The sequence below is a fragment of the Myotis davidii genome, unplaced genomic scaffold, assembly GCF_000327345.1.
Source record: "Myotis davidii unplaced genomic scaffold, ASM32734v1 scaffold6, whole genome shotgun sequence".
Taxonomy (NCBI): domain Eukaryota; kingdom Metazoa; phylum Chordata; class Mammalia; order Chiroptera; family Vespertilionidae; genus Myotis; species Myotis davidii.
In genome coordinates this window covers 15,688,013-15,701,547 of record NW_006383011.1, presented here as the reverse complement: position 1 = coordinate 15,701,547, position 13,535 = coordinate 15,688,013, and the positions used below count along the sequence as shown (strand labels likewise).

The window sequence follows — 13,535 nt, the reverse complement described above, 5'->3', positions numbered from 1 at the left end:
TCAGAATGTCACTCATTTGCGGATTATAGAGAACAACATAGACTGATGAAAAGGGACAGATCCAAAGACTGAGAAACAGCTATCAGGCTATCAATCCCCAGAAGGGAAGTAGGGGAGGGCGGTGGTAAGGGGAAGAGATCAACCGAAGGACTTGTATACATGTATATAAGCCAAACCAATGGACATGGACAACAGGGGGATGGGAGCATGAGTGTGTGTGTGTGGGGGGGAGGTTGGGGGTTAATGGGGGGGATGAGGACACATTTGTAATACCTTAATAATAATGAAAGAAAAAAAAGAAGTTAAAAATGGAACTACTATATGATCTAGCAATCCCATTGCAGGGAATTTATCCAAAAGAGTTGAAAATAGGACCTCAAAACATATTTGCTACCCCTCCCCATGTTCATTGCAGCCTTATTCACAAAAGCTAATAGGTGGAGACAACCTAAGGACCATTGAGAGTTGAATTGATAAAGAAAATGTTGTATATACATACAACAGTATATTATTTTGACATAAAAATATGACAAGGATATCCTGTCAGCTGCTACATCATGGATGAACCTTGACATTATGCGAAGTGAAATAAGCCAGTCACAGGACAAACACTGCATGATTCTACTTTCATGAGGTATTAAAAGTAGACCAATTCATAAAAGCAGAAAATAGAATGGCAGTTGCCAAGGGCAAAGGGGAGGGAAAGTTGGGGAGTTGATGGCAACGGGTATAGAGTTTCAGTCACGCAAGATGAAAAAGTTCTAGAGATTCAACAATGTGCTTATAGTTTCCAATACTAACAATACTGTACTGTAACTTAAAAATCTGTTAAGAGGGTAGATTTCATGTTATGTGTTGTTGTTTTTAACACAATAGCAAAATAGAATGCTGTCCCAGAAAGATGCACCAAGCTTGGTGAAAAATGACCCAGTGATGGTGACAAAGACCAAGATTCCGGATTCAAAATTACAAACTGCTATTAGAAATTAAAAGGAAAATTCCCCCCCATTAATTTAGGATGTAATTTTTTTTAAGACTGCACTTTTGTAAATAGAGCAAAACATTCTCTGCTCTTAAATAAGACAAGTCAACCAAATGGTTAGGGGGGGAGGCTCCCTGGGTGAGCAGAGAGAGCAGGAGATCCAGGAAGTCCCAGCTTATGTGTGTAGAAGGAAAAAGGTACCAGACAAACCCTTACCAGTCCGCAGCCAAGGGCCAGCCTTTGCTCCGGCGCCTGGAGTCCGCAGGCAGAATGTGGAACTTGGAACACACACTGGAACCTGGCACTGTTTCTTCCTTCTTTCTGCAGGCGACCCTCGCAGTCTGCCCAGGCAGCTGGATCTGAAGAGCCAGGCTGTCACCGGGGAAGGCTGGCCAAGTCTGCAAGAGGAGGCCAAGAGGGATTTCCTTGGCACAGAGGCCATGCCGGGGGCTTCCCTTGCACGCTCAGAATCTCAATTAAGTTGGCATACTGTGGGCTTCAGGTCTGGGTTAGGCTGACCTTAACCAGGATATCAGAAACGGATACGTGTGTGAACCAGGCAGCCAGTTTATTAATTTACTAATGAAAAATACAGCTGTTGTGTTGGCAGATCCTGGCCTTCCCTGCCCCCCCCACTCCCCCGGCTCCCGTATGTGGGAAGGCAATCCAAAAGCAGTTTAATGGGAAACCAGAGCAAGCAAAATTTGCCAGATGGTCTTTAAGGGGGCCACACCCACCACAGGGGCTGGCCTGCTCCAGTGGTGAGGGAGGACACCCCCTCCAGGCCTAGACAAGGTTGACCTGGGCAGCGCAGGCTCCACAGGGTGGGCTCAGGAGTCAGACTGCCGAATTCAGATCCCAGTGCTGCACTTACCATTCTGTATGACTTTGGTAAAGCAGCTCACCACTTGAAGCCTCATCTGTATAATGTAAATAATAACATCCCCAATAGAATTATTGTGAAGATAAAATAAATGAATATTTAGCTTAATCCTCATGCCTGGTAGTTATCATCATTACCACTACTCTTGCTACCATGATTAGTGTCTCTTCTCTGCATCAGGCCTCGTTCCTCCTCACATCACTGTGTATACAGACTGCCTGTGACTGACTTGCTTTCCACTTCCTAAAGTGAGTGGAAACACAGCCTAGTCTTGCCTCCTTGTATTAGACTCAGGAGCCCTGCCTGGAGTTTGGGAAGCTCCCAGCACTTCATGGCATCTTCACCCACAGCCTCAGGTGGCTGGCCACATCCTGGGTGATGGTGGGTGAAGTCCCGGGATTCCGGGGCTCCAGGGCTTGGGTGGAATCCCCTCAGAGCCTGTCACAGTCACCATCCAGAAACTCAGCCCTGAGTTCTCCTGCCTCCTCCCACTTCTCAACAGCTGATCAGTGCAGCGACCTGAAGGCAGCTGCAAGGTGGGGCAGGTTTAAAAGTCAGGATTGAGCAAGCGCCTCTGCAGGCTTGTGGGTGCCCGTGTAATGCATCTGGCAGCTGTAACTCTTAGCCTGTCTGGAATGGGGATTATGAGGCCAATGGGCCTGTGGCTTGAGCAAAACAACAAAACAAACTGAGAAATGAGAATCCCACATGTCTGCTCCTGCGTGAGAGCCCGTATGCCTCCATTCCAATGAGGCAGGCTTGCGCTATAAGTGGCATCCACTTTGCCATTGTTTGGGGCCTGGCAGCAGGGGGAGGGACGGGCAGGGAAGTGGGGGAGAGCAGCATCTATGGCTCTTTAAGACGGCCTTCCTCCTATAAACTATTCAGTACCAAGGTCTTTCATTGACTGCCCAACTCATCAAGCTCCACCCCACCTAACGGCTTTTGCTCATACCAATTTCTCAGCTAAAATGCCCTCCTCTGCTTCTTGTTCCACCTATATTTTCAGGCCCAGTTTGAGCCCCACCACCTCCTTGACCTCTGAAGTCCTCCTCAAAACAACGACAGCATGGTTATTTCCAGGATAGAATGAGAGCTGGATTCAGTGTCTTGTTTTCTCAGTGACTTTGCTTCTTCCAGGAATTTCCTTGAAGACAAGGATCTCCTTCTCTAGCAGAGGCTGGGCACAGAGAGGCATGGGTTCAAATGGATCAATCAGATTAAGAGTTGGGGAAGGGGCAGGACTTTCTTTTTTTGTCTTTTTTTTTATTGTGAAATATATTACACATACGGAGAAGTATATAGAATGTAAATGTATGGCTTAATGACTTAATATGATATACAAATATCCTGTAACCACCACCCAGGTCAAGAAATAGAACATTGCCAGCACCCCCAAAAGGCCCTCCTTATGACATGAGGGAGACATTTCAAAACTGGTGATTCTGTATTTGTGGGCATAGGAGAGTCCTTAGAGGAAATGTGAGTTTGGGGATCTCTTCTGGGCCCTCACAGTTGCCCAGTGAGCCTGTGTGAGCCTGGGGAAGGAAATGCAAATCCCCCGCCATTGAAAGGGAGGAGGGGCTGGCGGGAGTGCCTGGTGCACAAAACTTAAAACCTGTCCTTCGGCCTGGAGCCCTGCCAGAGCCTCAAGCAACTGGTCTTCATTCCAGCTAGGATTTGTAAGCAAGTCTAAGGGCAAATGTCTGGGTGTGGGCTCCCTACCCCCTGGCCAGAAGAGAGGCAGCCCGACCTGGGCCTCCAGACACTTGAAGACTGCAGAGCGAGGAAGGGAAGGGACTTTCCAGAGTCAGGAGCACCGGGCAACTTGCAGAGCCCAGGAAGTGGGTGAGGAAATTGACAGAAATACTGACTCCTTTGGGGGATTTCAAATGCTAACTATGTGGGAAGGCCGCATTCCTTTTTTTGTTTCTCAACAAATGCTTGAGGACTATCTGTTATGTGCCAGGTGTAGGCACTAGAGATATAACAGAGAGCAAGCCAGACACCAGCCCACTATGTAATGGGGGAGAGAAACCAGTAAGCAGGTAATCACTTGACAGTGTTCGGTGTTAGCAGTTTTAAGAAAGCTAAGTGAATGCAGGGATTTAGTGTCTAAGCCCCCTTCCTAGTTCATCACAGACTCTTATAATGCATTGCCTTACAGATAGGTAAGCCGTGTTGTGGGTGGCTTGAGATAGACCATCATTGACAACAGGTGCCTTAACTTGGAGGCAAGTCACCTGGCAAAAGTAGCAAGTTGGGATAGAGAAACCAAGATGGAGGCGTAGGCAAATGCCTGTACTGGCCGCCTCCTACAACCACATCAAAATTACAACTAAAATACAGAATAACCATTATCCAGAACTGCCGAAAAGCTGGCTGAATGGAAGTCCTACGCTAGAGACGTAAAGAAGAAAGCACACTGAGACTGGTAGGAGATGCGGAGGCGCAGAATGGGCTGGTTCGGTCCCCATGTGTGCCGCTTTTTTAATGGGAGGGAGACTGTCTCTGTGGAGGATGCCTGAAGGGGAAAGGGGTCCCAGCCCCATAGCAGACGCTCCAGCCCTGAGTCCCAGAGCTGGGAAAAGAAGTCCCCATAACTACGGGCTGTAAAAACCAGTGCAGACTGGGGCTCAGTGACACAGAGGCTGCTGGAGACCCAGCCGCTCCTCTTAAAAGGCCTGCACACAAACTGAACTTACCAGCTCCCACTTCCTCTGAGCTCCAGTGCTAGGGCGAGGCTCTAAGGGACACACACATACGAGGAGGAACTAGATTGTCTGGCATCAGGGCAGGAACTCGGAGGCAGCTTTCTTCCAGATGGAGGTGCTTGTAGGGATCATTGTTCCTATGCTGGGATCTTCCCAATTGCAGAGCTTACTGGCAGTCATTTCTGTTTGCTCTGCCCTGGTGATTCCCTGAGACCTTACCCCATCCAATTTGCAGCCCCACCCAACCTGTGTGGAATAAATTTTGCCTACGAATGGCCTGTCCTTGAAAATCTCTAACAAGCTGCAGCTGGGTCAGGAAGCCCCAAGACTATCATTAAAAGGCCCAAGATACAGCACCAGCACCCAGCCTGCCTTGCTGCACAGCTGGGCCTCATCTGGGCCTTTTCAAACCTGATACAAAGAGGAGGAATCTGTTTATCTTTCTGTAGCTCCTGTTGGGTGGCCTCAGACAGGGCTGACTTTACTCCTCCCTGGAAACCCAAAAGCCAGTGTACCCAGCGGTCAGTGTCAGATCATACCAGATTATAATTCTACACATCCATAAGCAACACACTCAAGCGGCAGACTTAGTGAGCACCAAAGCCCCACTGAAGCAAGTCCTGCTCCACAAGGGTGTCTCCTGCACAGCAGTTCTCCCACTATAGTCACAGCTGGTCCTCACAGCCATTGGCCTGGAGGTCAATTCCTCCAAGTGATGCCAACAGCAAACAAATCTCAACTACATCAAGACTGTGCACACAGCCCACAAAGGGGTGCACATAGAGTGTCCACCTCAGGTGATTGGGAATGCTGAGCCACTGTGTCCTAGAGGGCCACTCTATCAATTCAAGGACACCATAGCAGCTCTACCCAATACATAGAAACAAACACAGGGAAGCAGCCAAAATATGGAGACAAAGAAACATACCACAAATGAAAGACATGGAAGAAAGCAAACTACTAGATATAGAGTTCAAAATCACAGTTGTAAGGTTACTCAAGAATCTTCTAGAAACCTCCAAGATACTTAGTGAGACTTTCAATGATCTTAGTGAGAATGCCAAAAATAAAAAATAAAAATAGGAAAAGGACCAGTCAGAAATTAAGCATACTGGTACATGCCTGTCAGCTGATTTCTAAACAGAAACTTTGCAGGCCAGAAGGAAGTTGCAAGAAATATTCAAAGTGGTGAATATTTAGGATCTACAACCAAGATTATCTTATCCAGCTAAGCTCTCATTTAGTACTGACAGATCAAGTAATGAGCTTCACAAACAAGAGAAAAAAAGCTAAAGGAGTTAGCATCACCACCAAACCAGTATTGTATGAAATGTTGAAGGGTATTCTTTAAGAAGAGGAAGAAGAAGAAAAAGAAAAAGATCAAATATATGAACAACAAAATGGCAACTAATACATACTTATCAACAATTGAATCTAAAAATCAAAATAAACTAATAAGAAATCTAATGAACAGAATAAACTGGTGAATAAAATAGAATCGGAAGCATGGAAACGGAACAGACTGACAATTCTCAGAGGGAAGGAGGGTGTGGGGAGTGGGGAGAGATGAAACAGATCTTATATGCATATATGCATTACCAATGGACACAGACAATAAGATGGCAAATGCCTGGGGTGGGGCCAGAACCCGGTGGAGGGGAGCAATGGGGGAGAAAAGAGGGACATCTGTAATAATCTCACCAATAAAGATTTAAAAATCCTATCTAATAAAAGAGTAATATGCAAATTAACCATCACTCTGCAACAAAGATGGCGGTGCCCATAGCGGTGGGGGGTGGGGGTAGGAGGGGACACTGGCGAGGTTGCCTAAGCGACATGAGCCCAGCATCCCACGCCCCAGCTGCGTGGAGGGAGGGGCCTCTGACCAGAGGCCGGGCGCAGGACACTAGCAACGTTGCAGGCTGGGCTGAGGGACGACCACCCCCCGCCCCCCACACACACCCATGCACGAATTTCATGCACCGGGCCTCTAATAATAATAATAATAATAATAATAATAATAGAAAAAAAGTAGCAAGTTGGTAGTATTCATTAAGAAGAATTTATCCAAATAGACAAGAATCGATTGGGTTGTTATGAATACCTGACTACACAATTGAGAGAACCTTGGTTCAGAAATGTGCAAAGGTATTTGGCACCCAAAATGGGATGGGATAAGAGCCAGGAGAGGACACAGGATGACTTGCTGTAGGCTTCAGCTGAAGGAGTGGTCTTGGGGGAGGGGGTCAATCCAGGAGGCAGGAGTAAAGATGGTTATTGCAGGACTGATCATTGAGATAAGCAAAAAGAGAGAGCCTCTAGATGGGGAGAATGCTGTGGGCCATGGCACAGTTGAGGGGATGTGTAGGAAGTCTGGGTGCAGAGAGTAGATTGGGTTGGCAGCAGCAAGCAGGCCTGCAGTGGCAGTGGGTGTCAGCAGTGCCCAGAAAGACTGGTGTTCAGCTGGGAAGGTTGGACATGTCAGACTGAGATTGGGGCATTAGGCAAAGGAGACCCACCTAAGGCTTCTGAGCAGGGCTGGAACTTGGCCAAACCTGGGTTTAAGAAGATTAGCAGAGGCAGGAGAGTCTGGCTATAAGCCAAATAAGTGCCATGTCGAGACCGCCTGGGTGAGGGTTTGGACAAGAACACAAGGACGGGCTTTGGGGTAGAGGAAATGTTGTACAGAGCCAGCTGGCAGGTTTGATGAGTCAGGGGCAGGCCCTGGCAGCCTGCTGCAGCTCACTGAGCCGAGCAGCTCAGCTCAAGGTGAGGATGTGGGAAGCAGAGACTGTGCTACCTTTGGAGCAAGCTGAGGGTGAAGAGCATGAGCCAGAGAGTTCATTTGGTCTGGAAGTAAATGGAGACATCAGAGAGAAAATCAAAAGTGCCCAGAAAGCTTCAGCTCTTTTTCAGTGCTGATGAGTAAGGGGACACATACAATTTTAATCCAAGAACTCCACCCCCAGTGCAAAGCAGGCTTTGGTCAGGGCAGGAGAAAGCTAATGCCTACACAGGCCAGAACCAGACAGGGCAAGAAACATTTCTCCTCAAATAATTTACATTAAGAATTCACACCTTGCCCAGCATCCACCTATGAACCAGGAGGTCACGGTTTGATTCCCGGTCAGGGCACATGCTTGGGTTGTGGGCTTGATCCCCAGTGTGAGGCGTGCAGGAAGCAGCCTATCAATGATACTCTCTCATTATTGATGTTTCTCTCTCTCTCTCTCCCCCTTTCCTCTCTGAAATCAATAAAAACATACATATTTTTTAAAGAATTCACACCTTCCCCTAGCCAGTGTGGCTCAGTTGGTTGGAGCGTTGTCCAGTCCACTAGACGTTGAGGGTTCGATTCTTGGTCAGGACACATATCTAGATTGTGGGTTTGATCCTCAACTCAAGGTGTGTACAGGAGGCAACTGATCGATTTCTCTCTCTCCCCCTTCCTCCCTCTCTGTTCAGGTTTCAGTCCTGATGTCACTCATAGGCCAGGCAATCTGGATAAAGGCTCAAAATCTGCCTGAATTCCATCTGGATAAAGACACAAAGCCTCATCTATAAAATAAGGATATTAATGAGGAATTCTGCTGCCTTGTCAATGGAGCTGTGAAAGCCAAATGTTGTAAGGAGTGAGCAAGCTTTGTGAAGTGCTAGGTAAATGTCAGATGCCATTCACAAAATACCCTGCCCCTCATCTGCCCTTCCTAGAACCACAGTTCTTGAGCTGTCTGTGGAGAGGGAGGCCCAGGCCAGAGTCCAGGGAGCCTGCAGAAGGCTGGGAGAAAGGATGAGGAGAGCAAGGAGCCCCAGGACAAGCCTCTAGTGAGCTATAGGCCGGAACAGCCCCAAGGAGTGCAGATGCTCTGCTTGCTCAGAAACACACAGTCCTCAGCTCAGGGAACATAATCAGATGCCAAACATTGCTTTATGGTTGACTTAATTCTCAACTGAGAGGTCCTGGCTGACCTCACCTCTGCTAAGAGGCACATCTCAATGCCTGACACAAGGAAGAGAGTGTATCCATTCCACTCTGCCCTTCACCATGGGTAGGGACTTCCATGATGACCTTATTGGGGAAAGTACTATTTCTGATTCATCTTAGTACTTCCCACAGAGTCAAGCACACAGAGATCACTTAATAATAACTATAGTTGGATAGATAGATGAATAGATGGGTGGTGAGGAAACAGTCTTCCCAAAGACTGTCACAACTTTAGGGGTTTGCAACCCTCTTTGAGAAGAGAGAGGAAATGGAAGATGCAGAGTGCTGCTGTGGCCTGTCCTGAGGGGTACCTCCTCCTGTCCTGACCACACTCCTAGAACACAGAACTCAATACAAAAATGTAAGTTATTTGGATAAATTTGCCCAGATCCTCTAGTTGAGTCTATTCTTCTCAGAAAGTGACTTGAAAGCCCAAGAAGGCTCCCACAGTCCTAACATGTCCCGTAATCAGAGATGACACTCAACACAATTAACAGCTAACCAACCAGAGTTGTCCTGCCTCAGTTGCAACAGGGTTTTGCCAGGTATTAATCCTTTATGTTGAATCAGGAGGTCAGAGGGAGCCAGGGAAAGTCCTGGGGTCTGGGGCACCTGGGGGAGGAGGGTTTAGGGGAAGGGGCTTTGACCAACCAACATGAAATGATTTCATTTCTTTTACAACCTGTTCTACTACATTGTTGTAAAAGGGTGGAAGGTTAGCCCTGCCCCCTATGGAATCTGTTGGAAATGTCTACCTTTTAACTAAAGGCCTTAGGAATGTAGTTTAGGACACAGCAATTGTGTTTTGTTTTATTTTCTTAGGCCTTTTCTCTGTGTGCTTTAGTTTGGATAGGTTCTATTGTTATGTCTTCAATGTCACAGACTTTTTTTTTTTTTTCTACCATGTCCAATCTGCTGTTAAAACCGGCCAGTGAACTTTTCCTTTCAGGTATTGTGTTCTTCAATTCTAGAAGTTAGATTTGGTTCTTCTTTATAACTTCCATTCTTCACCTCTCCATATTCACATTTTTCTTTAAATCCTGTGTATATTTATAGTACCTTTTAAAATCCCCATCTGCTAATTCCATTATCTCTCATTTCTGGGTTTGTTTCTACTGACTGGTTTTTCTCCTGATTACATTTTCCTACTTATTTGCATGTCTAGTAATTCTTGACATTCTGAATTTTATGTTGTTGAATGTCTCTATTATGTTGCTGTTCCTTAAAAATGATGAAATTCATTTTGCCTGGCGTTTATGGTGATAGTGGATGAACTTGTTCTTTAGGAGGCTTGTTTATAAACTTTGTTAGGGGGGCACCTAGAGTTACTTTTACTCTAGGGCTAATATAGCCCTTCTACAAATGTGCACCCCTCCTGTAGTTTCTACTGAATCCTCTGGACATTCTATAAAGTTCCTTCGTATTGGCTGGTTGGAACTCAAACACCTCCTAACTTTGTGTGAGCCCTGGGAACCAAGCAGCTCATGTTCTCGGGCAGTTCTTTGCCTTGCATTGTGGAGTTTCACGCTAGGAATTCACAATTTAGTATCAGCAGCAGACTGAAGAGGATCATGTTGCTATACTCCCTCCATTCTGGTACTCCGTCTTGAAAGTCTCCTCAGCTATCTTCTCAATTTAGCAAAGCCACTGTCATCTACTTCAGTTCCCCCTCACAATGCTGCAACTCAGAAAGTACTTCCAGGAGAAAGTTAGGGTGATAGCAGAGCTTGCCTCATTTGTTCTGTTCTTTTAGGAATCACTGGCCCTTGCTATGTGCTGTCCAATTGCGGAAAACAGTGGTCTTGTATATTTTGTGCAATTTCCAAGTTACTTACATTGGAAGGCATTATAAGTTCAATGTGTTCCCCCAAATTTGTATGTTAAAACCTAAAGCCCAAAGTATTGGTATTAGTATGTGGGACCTTCTGGAAGTGATTAGGTCACCAGGGCAGAGCCTTCATGAATGGGATTTATGCCCTTAGAAAGAGGCTGGACAGAGCTCCCTAATGCCTTCTCCCATATGAAGACACAACAAGACTGCAACCCTCACCAAACCACACTGGTATCCTGATCCCAGACTTCCAGCTCCAGAAATATGCAAAATACATTGCTGTTGTTGATGTCACCCAGTCTATGGTGTGTTGTTATTGCAGCCAGAACAGATTAAGACAGAAGGTAGATATGACAGAAATGGGAACCTCTGCATGAAGCACAATCAATATTATAGTTCCCAATTAAATACAAAGCAGTTCCCCGGCACCACTAATCCTGCACTCTGTCCCCCTAGCTGGCTCACTGTTCCCAGGAAGTTGTGTGCTGTTCCTTCTTGCCCTGGTGTGGGGCTGTCTTTCGCAGACACTCTTATCTTGCTCCTATTAGCCTCTTAAACCGCAGGCCAACGACATCCTTCTGCAAATCCTTCTTTAGCTAGGAACTAACAGCCTCCCCTGCACTTCCAGAAGTCTGTTCTTTATCCTCTACAGCAGCACTGATGACATTATTTAGTAATTATCTATTTGCTCATCAGTTCCTTTCTGCCTCTCCCTCCAGCGATTGCGGTTTTCCAGCTCTTTATCCCCTGCCCAGGAATAAAGCCTGGCATCTAGTAAACCCCAATAAATGCTTGTTAAATGAAGCACTGGATGAATCAACGAAGAGTAGGAACTACAGGAAAAAGAGAAGGCTAAGTAGAGATTTCCCGATTCTCACACAGAGTACTGTATGTTTTGATATATGCAATAGACCCAAAAGGAAAAAAGCAAGCACAGAGCCTATGGGGATGCTTAGAAACAAAGTTGATTTCTGTCTCCCAAGCCCCTGAAATTTGAGAATTATTTTTGTTATTGTTTTGACCACGTGAGGCATTATCCTTTTAGCCCATAGGAAAAAGGTTTCTGCTGAAACCTACCTGGTCCTTCCAGCTAACCCATCTGTGGGCTGATCTGGGGCATCCAAGATAATACCCCCCTCCCACTCCGCATACACACTAGTGGAATCAACCCAGAGCATTGAATATTCCTGGCAGTCAATTTTGGCTTTTCTATGGGCCAAAGGGATGAAGTCATCATCACCAATGAAGTCACCTCTGCATGATTCATCTGACATCAGTTCCCCACGTGAAGTGCTCTGGCTTTTTCAGAGCTTCTCCCAGACCATCCAGGACCTGGGGGCCCTGACATTTTTCAAGGTTCTGGAGCTGATCCTCCAGCTCCTTGGATCCCTAGTAAATGCCTGTCCCAATAGGACCTGGGAGGCCAGAGTCCTGAACTGGGGAAGGCTCCCCGCTCCAGTCCTGGGAGAGACCCTGTCATCCTCATAAAGGCCTTCCCCATGTCTCCAACAACTGCTCCTCTTGTCCTAAAACTGTAAGCAGGACACATTCTGAGTCACCCTAGAGTTCTCAGGGGTGAGACCTGTTCTCATTCTTATGGATGCGCTCACATTTATAGATGAGAAAGCCGAGGCCTAGAGAAATGGGCCTCTAACTAGCATCAGGGATCAAATGCACTCTCCTGGCTGAGTAGACTCCAGTAGCTCCTTACCTCATCCGATAGAACTTCCTTTCAGAATACGGGACCCAGCAAATGCTGCCTGAAGAAATGGTCCATAGGCAAAGGGAGCAAGTCCTCCTTTCTTCCCTTCTAAGTGGCAGAAGGTGACCTTGAACCAAGATCTGACTTCAAAGCTGCCTTTCTTGTCATCCATACCAAGTTTCTTCCAGATTCATTGCAGCGGGCAATGCACATGCCCACCCGCACTTGGATGCATTTGGAGAGATCTGGTGAGATCTTGAGCGTGATTCCACAAGGAACTACCAGTAATCCAGGAAGTCCTCGTGGGAGGATGGAAGTCAGATTTGGGGTTTGAGAGTTGAGGCCTCAGAAGTGAGGCACAGGGAACTAACAGTGAGCATTTCCCAGAGTGAAGTGTCCTTGAGTGCAGAATTGGCTGGAAGCCTGAGATAACCACTCCACCCCTCTAGGTCTGTTTGCTTACCTACCACCTAAGGAGTCTAAGGAAGACGGGTCCGGTTGACTTCTGCACTGCCTCTCAGCACAGTGTTTTCTAATCCTGTGAATCAATGAAAGGAAGTGGTTTCTCTCATGTCAGCAGGGGGTGCAGCGTCAGCGCAAGAGTACCTGCTCTCCGCCAGCCCTCTCCCCCAGTGCCTCATGTTCAAAGCAGCACTGTTGGTCAGTGAATGGGCCCTGGGCAGCCCGGTGTTTCCGAGCTTTGCCCCGGCAGGGACACAGGGGTTGCTGCCTGGATCGCAGGCCAAGGCTTAGAGCACCATAGTGTGTGGCTCCTCAGGGATCACAACCTAACTCCTTCGAGGGGCGCTGGGGGCTGCAAGGGGGCCTCAGAAAATGTCTCTTCCAGGGGGAACCAAGGTGCATTTGTGGGGTCCAAAGCCATCGGCGTCTCCCTTTTCTGGCTGGTTCTGGGGTGCTTTCATGATTCAAGATGCTATAACTCCCTTAGTCACCAGTTTCAAAGAAAGGAGTCAAGCTTCTGCTGCGAACGGCTTGGGTGGTCGTGGGAAGGGGGCCCCAGCAATCAGCCAGGGGTCCCTTCTTTCTAGCCCAGGGTCGACCACTGCCCCTCCCCCATCACCCTACCCGCCTTAATGAAAATTTTTTTTTTAATCCTCTTCGTCTTTCTTCCGTCCCGGTTTCTAGTTCTGTTGTGCACGTAGAGGCCGATGGATCCTGCCTTCCGGGTGGAGTTTAAATATATATGTATAATTTTGCATGACTATTGCGTCATCGCTGGAGTCGTCGTCGTTCCCCTAGAGGCCTCCTCATCTCCCAGCATCGGGGCTTCTGGACGCTTCCGGGCGCTGCGGGCACTTTCGCGAGGAGCCCTCGGCTCCTCCCAGGCGCTCCCCTCCCGGCCCCCTCCCCTGCCTCACCTTCCTCCCCTCTCTCCTCCTCCTCCGCGCCTCCTCCCTGCGCCTCCTCTCCGCTGCCC

The 13,535-nt window shown here is 47.4% G+C and overlaps 1 protein-coding gene across 1 annotated transcript in view; it reads left to right on the top strand.

Annotated features, from left to right (window-relative positions):
- Nucleotides 1-8,624: 8,624 nt before the first annotated feature.
- The window catches only part of RHOQ (ras homolog family member Q), a 35,537-nt gene continuing 30,626 nt past the window's right edge, over nucleotides 8,625-13,535 (top strand). Inside the window, exon 1 of the mRNA XM_006778631.2 lies at nucleotides 8,625-8,628. Coding sequence (XP_006778694.2) covers nucleotides 8,625-8,628 — 4 coding nt within the window. The remainder of the gene's footprint in view (nucleotides 8,629-13,535) is intronic.